The sequence below is a fragment of the Vipera ursinii genome (genome assembly GCF_947247035.1).
Source record: "Vipera ursinii genome assembly, chromosome: 5".
Classification (NCBI taxonomy): Eukaryota; Metazoa; Chordata; class Lepidosauria; order Squamata; family Viperidae; genus Vipera; species Vipera ursinii.
The window spans coordinates 40,003,838-40,009,976 of NC_139518.1; the positions used below are offsets into that span (position 1 = coordinate 40,003,838).

Sequence of the window (6,139 nt, forward strand, 5' to 3'; positions counted from 1 at the left end):
CTCAATACCGTATTTTCCGGCGTATAAGACGACCCGGCGTATAAGACGACCCCCTACTTTTAAGAAGTTTTTCAAGGTTTTTTGTCTTATACGCCGGAAAATACTTACATGCCCTGCCCTCCCTGTCCGTCATAATCCAAAATTCCGTTTGGATCAATCAAACACAACTCAGTGATGCCAGACTGGATTTGCAAACAGATCCAAAACTGTCACATTCAGAATCACCATGGTATCATGTTCTCCTAGAGTCCTCCATTGAATTCAACAGACTGAAGTAATGAAGGAGAGGTTTGAATGAAAAATACGCTAGACAGTTTTAACTGGAGTGTTAAATCACCACTCTAACACTCACGCACCCCCCCTTTCAAAGGATTGTTTTTATGGTCCTGTCTTTCGATGTTCTTATCCCATCTCTTTCCATCTGCAATTTTCGGACAGCTTTTTGTTTAAATAAAAAACGTATCCCAAGAGTTATCGATAGTCTTTACAAAAAAGACGCTCCCGCCCAGCCGTGTCCTGGAGCCGCGCCGGAGATAGCTCGGTTGCACGCGGCGGCCCGGCTTTGCAAGAACGGGGACGCTCGACTGATTTGTTTTTTTTTCCCGGCATATAAGACGACCCGGCGTATAAGACGACCCCCCAACTTTTGAGGTGATTTTCATGGGTTAAAAAGTCGTCTTATACGCCGGAAAATATGGTACATTTTCAGAACACCATCAGAGTTGTTGTTGTCCTAAGTTGTTGTTTTTTACAAATGGCTCCTTCTGTCCTTCCTAGTATTTGCAGAATGTGTGAAGGAAAAGGGGGGATTGTGACTGTGATATACGTCTGTATATCCATCTACAGTATTAAGCGTAAAGAGAAAGGGAGCATTGGAGCTGCCAGTGTGAAACGAGTAGCCAAGCAAAGCAACCTCTTTGTGGATTTTTGTGCTCAGAAAATTGGAAGGACCTCTGAGAAAGCTTCCTTAGAATGATTTTGTTCATTCTATTATTTTTAGGTGTTTGAATTATTCAGAATAGGAAGTCTTTAACAAAATCTTAAAATACACACATACACACATAGACACATCTCATTTTAACCATGTTTCTCTAAACCAGTGTTTCTCAACTTTGACAACTTTAAGCTGCATGGACTTCAACTCCCAGAATTCCCCAGCCAGCTCTGCTAGCTGGGAATTCTGGGAGTTGTAGTACATACAGCTTAAAGTTGCCAAAGTTGAGAAACACTGTTCTAAACCATAACTAAGGAGATATGAGAGAGTTAAAGGATTAGGCTCACTCTGATTTTGATGCTAAATAAATTTAATTATCTTTCCAAAATAGCGGTGCAGTGATTAGTCATCTCCTTTAAAGGATCACTCAAAGGGACACATATATCACAAATAATGACAGGCAGCATGAAGCCCATAAGTATGGCATCAAGTCTCTATCATATCAGCTTCAGACTCCATGCAATTTATTATTCTCCAATATGGCGGAAGGACTGGACCTGTGGGGTTATAGCCCCCCACTCCATGGGTTTACTGTATTCCCCTCTCTCCAGGAAGTACTGCTTGCCACGGAAGTTGGGATGTTCATAGAAAACCCACGCCCCATCCAGAACTTTGCAAGAATGGATTTCTGGCAGGTGAAACTTCTCCATCACAGAAGGGCAATCCTCTGTAGATTCATGCATTTGACCACTAAAGTCACCCTTCTCAAAGAGCTGGATCTGATATTTGTCTCCACCAGTCTGCAATGAAGAGAGAGAACATAAAGATTACAAAAGAGTTGAACACAAACTTTTCTGCGTCCTCTTAAAATGTGGTATAAAATGGAGAATATACATTATCACAAATAATACCTTGTAGCTGGACATATATGCATTACACCACTGACTGAATACATTTATTCATTACATTTTACAAAAATTATAATTTCAGGAACATTTCTGCCATATATGACAATGTGGTGTGATAATCAAGAAAAGTTTATCACCAATGGCAAGTGTTGTAAAACTACATTGTAATTAACTGCAAGTGGCCTCTATTTTTTCTGTCACAGTGGATCATTTTCACTACAACAAAACTAGAGTGTATTCTATTGGGGAAAGCTACTCTAAGATGTATTTGATTCTCAGGGGTATGTTGTAACATCTCTGTATTATTAACTTACCAGAATTTCAAATACAGCAATATCCTGACAGATGAAAAGTTTGACGGAACTCAAAATTTACACAAACTTTTGGTGTGGTAGAATTAATATACACTGAACCTTTGTCCTCTGACAGTATACTGTATACAAACTATCATCATGTGTTTTGATTGTTTATTGTTTAATTGGTAAGAGGACAACACTGTTTATTCAAGGGCCTCAGAAAAATGTATTGATCTAACTAGATCTACATCTACATATATCTACTACTGTCTTATAAGAAGTAAATAATAAGTGAACAGTGAAGTAACACAAACACATATTAGATCCTCAGTATTAGGAGCCTTAATTTAGTAGACTTCAGATGTAATGGATATAGTTTTTAAGTAATAGTGGACTTTGTCCATATCTGCCCATATTTCCCTTTAAAGAAAATTTCCCACACTATAGAAAAACATGCATTGAATGTGAACTATACCTTTTTTAATTTTAGGGAAGTAAGCATATAGGAATAGCATGTTTCCCAGACTCAGTTAAAATTGGACACTTTCTTCAAATTACCCATCTAACCAAAATCCAGAACCTCTTCAGATGGCTATCATTAAAGTAGGTTTTATAATGTAAAGTACAGGTGTGTGTTCTTGACCTCAAAATCCCAATAATCATTTGGCAAATATTGATTTAGTGGAAATCCCTTTCTTGCTATTAGTTTACTAAATCAAGAGAGAGATGGAACTCCTTGGTTTGGGGAGAATTCCTATACTTTTCAGGTATGTTTTGGAAATCTGGTAAAATTTTGTTATTTTGTTTCTCTTTTAGTATTTTCTTCACTTTTTTACTTTTTAAAAGTCACTTACCATTTTTAATTTTCTCATTCAATATTTTAATTTTTTCTTAAGTTTGTTCTTTTTGTTTTATTCATGCTCAAATACAACTTTGTTTTGTATTAGCTGTATTAAAATGCAATTTTAAGCCATACTGGTCTAGTGGCAGCAGGCTAGAAAGCAGGAAAATGTGAGTTCAAGTCCTGCCTTAGCCATCAGTTACTTTCTTTCAATCCAACCTACCTCACAGGGTTGTTGTGAGGAAAATAGGAGGAAGGAGTATTAGGTATGTTTACTGCCATGAGTTATTTGTAAAAATAATAAAGGTGAGATACAAATAAATAAATAAATAAATAAATTTAAAAATCTCTGAGCCAAGATTATTATAAATAGAAGTTCTTTCTTTATGTAATAAGATGTTTTGTGTAACTTCTAAAGGATGTCCTTCACTTGGAAATATTGACCTGTCAGGCAATTGAAGGAAATTCTGAATATAAAAGCAGCTAGTGCTAAACATAAATTACTGTGTTTTAATGATACGTTATAAATTGTGTATAATTGCAACTTTTCTATGCCAAAATGTATCCATGTGTAAGGATGTGTGTGTGTGTGTGTGTGTGTGTGTGTACATACATACTCTTAAGCATATAGGTCAGGGGTAGGCAACCTCGGCTCTTTTATGACTCATGGACTTCAACTCCCAGAATTCCTGAGTCAGCTGACTCAGGAATTCTGGGAGTTGAAGTCCATGAGTCATAAAAGAGCCGAGGTTGCCTACCCCTGGTATAGGTGGTGTGGCTATATAGACACACCTGTTTTATCTTGGATTATTCTAAGGCTTTCCTCTTTCTCAAGATTCAGTGATCTTTTCTCCTCACATGTAAGGTCATTGCCGCCACCCCAACCCACCCACCCACCCCGGGAAGTGAACTAAGTAAAAAGAAACATATTTTTAAAAAGGAAAGTGTTTCTCTGAAGGAGAAAAAAAAAACTTATTCTACTGACCAACTGAATGGATTTGCAGGAGCTGACTCTATCATTCAGGCCCATCCAGCAATGATATTCAGGATATTCTCCATGGGTTAAAATATACATGTTTCCTGCAAAGTTTGGCTGCTCATAAACAACCCAGGCACCATTTTCTACACGGATGGAATTGCAACGGCTCAAGTCAGTGTGGAAATCCAAACAATCCCTATCAGACTCATAGCGGCATCCTTGGAAATTCTTGCCTTCATAGAAAGTAATCTGAAACATAAGCAAAGAAGAGAAAAATAAGTTTCTGCCAAACTAGACTTTGTCTGAATTCTGTAGCAGATTAGCACTACTCAGAGCAATTCTTGACTTTAAATATTAGTGGGAGATGCACCCAAGCTTGTACTATCCCTTTTATTGGTCAGTGCTTTGGATAACTAAAGGCCAAAGTTGCTGATAATATCCAATTATATATTTTGATCCCAAGCATTAAACCTACAGTATAAGGAAAGATGTGTTAAGTTTATTTTGGTGTTTAAAATAGAAAAATATCCCAAACCGCTGATTTTTAAATGCCAAGGAAATGCCCAAGATAACAGAATCTTTTCTTTTTATGAAAAGATACAATTGGCATGGGACATGCTGATTATCCCCAAATACAATAATCAAAAGATTTATTATGGCATCAACTCATTGCAGCAACATCCAATTTTGATGAAATGATTTGACAGGACTTCTGAATGAATGGCTATTAGCACTAGCAAAACAAGACATGATTGTCTCTTTCTCTTCGAGTCTTTCTACAGAATACAGCTTTACAGATCTTAGCTTTGGTAGTATAAAAATGCCTTGTTCTGACACTTTGCCACTCTGTATGTTTTGGAGCTGCCTGGCATTTTGCAGTATGAAGAACAGTAATATGCAATAATACAATTACAACTTGGAGACAAAATAAGGCCAATATCATAGGAGCAGAGGGTAAAATTCAAGTTTGTTCGGGGTAATGTTTTTAATAGTTGTCCATTGGTTGTCTTTGATTTGGGTAAGAAAAAAAGTAGTATAATATAATGATTCAGGTTAAGGATTGGGACTAGAGACATAGTTTAAGCTTCAATGAGTTCACTGGGTGTTTGTTGTTAAGGGAATAAAATGAAAAAAATATTCATGTACAACACTCAATCTTCCAGAAGAATGCAAGACATAGATGTGATATATTATTGCTATTGTGGGTATTGTTACTATTTTTACTATGCAGGAAGATTATAAATGGGAAATAATTTCTGGAGCTTTCAAGACTTTATAGCTCTAAATTAATATCTGTCACATCTATTACCTTCTTTTTCATACCTTTAGCACCAAACTGACATGACAGAAAAGAATTTTTGTAGCTCAGGGTTGAACTGTGGGTCCTTGATGCTCTCTGGGAGCACCAAGAATCTCAAAATCTGAGGACAGATATATTTTATCCTTTTTATCCAATTCATGTTCTTTTCTTCATCCAGCTGTACACAAGAGATATGTAGATTCAAATGATTTGTTTAGTATCTGGAGTATAAATAGGGAACTCCATTTTACCCAGAGCATCTGCTCCATCCAGACTTATATTAAAATAAAATAGTATAAACATGAGGAAGACCTCTTCAAGTCCCCAACTAGGTGTCCCCTTTGAAGCAGTGAACCACTGTTTTAAAAAGCAAAGAAACAGCTCAAATAAAAGCTACACATAAAATGGTACGGGCAAGGGGTCTAATTGCTCATATATTCATTTGTCACTATAAAAGCTAGAACATACACCAGTTACAAGAATAGTTTCTCTCAGCAATACTCCTGCCAAAGTTTATCTCCTGATTTTGTCCCGGAACTATTTATTTAAAATCAAAAGTTTACAAATAACCAGAATTTATTACTACTTTACATTTCAGATGATGGAAGTCTTTACTTTGATTAACGTTCCATCTAAACTGGCCCTTTAAGAATGTTACTGTGTTTTGTCCTTTTTAAATTTTAAAAAAGAAAACATAAGCCATTTTGGGAGAGAAGAGGAGGGATTAGCCCTTCAGAAGTTTGCAGAGACACACAGAAAGCTGTTTTTCCAATAAAAAGTGCAAAAATCCAAGCTGCCATTTGCCCTTGGACTAAAATATTTCTTGATGCAAATACATCTGAGTGGGAATTTTCACTAAAAAAAATGATCCAAGGGGAAAA

At 36.5% G+C, this 6,139-nt stretch overlaps 1 protein-coding gene across 1 annotated transcript; it reads right to left on the reverse strand.

Moving 5' to 3' along the window:
- Window positions 1–1,292: 1,292 nt before the first annotated feature.
- Window positions 1,293–4,367, reverse strand: CRYGS (crystallin gamma S). The gene is made up of 2 exons (XM_083364977.1): window positions 3,965–4,367; window positions 1,293–1,734 (listed from the first exon to the last, which is right to left on the reverse strand). The coding sequence occupies exons 1-2, from the start codon at window positions 4,214–4,216 to the stop codon at window positions 1,462–1,464; spliced, it is 525 nt and encodes a 174-aa protein (XP_083221103.1). The 5' UTR covers window positions 4,217–4,367; the 3' UTR covers window positions 1,293–1,461.
- Between the last annotated feature and the right edge of the window lie 1,772 nt (window positions 4,368–6,139).

Bases quoted from the DNA above. Each gene is read 5' to 3' on its own strand.
- CRYGS (XM_083364977.1), bottom strand. From the start codon at position 4,216: ATGTTTCAGATTACTTTCTATGAAGGCAAGAATTTCCAAGGATGCCGC. The intron at 1,735-3,964 runs GTCAGTAGAATA...TCTTCATTGCAG, and splicing joins CCTGCAAATCCATTCAGTTG to ACTGGTGGAGACAAATATCA.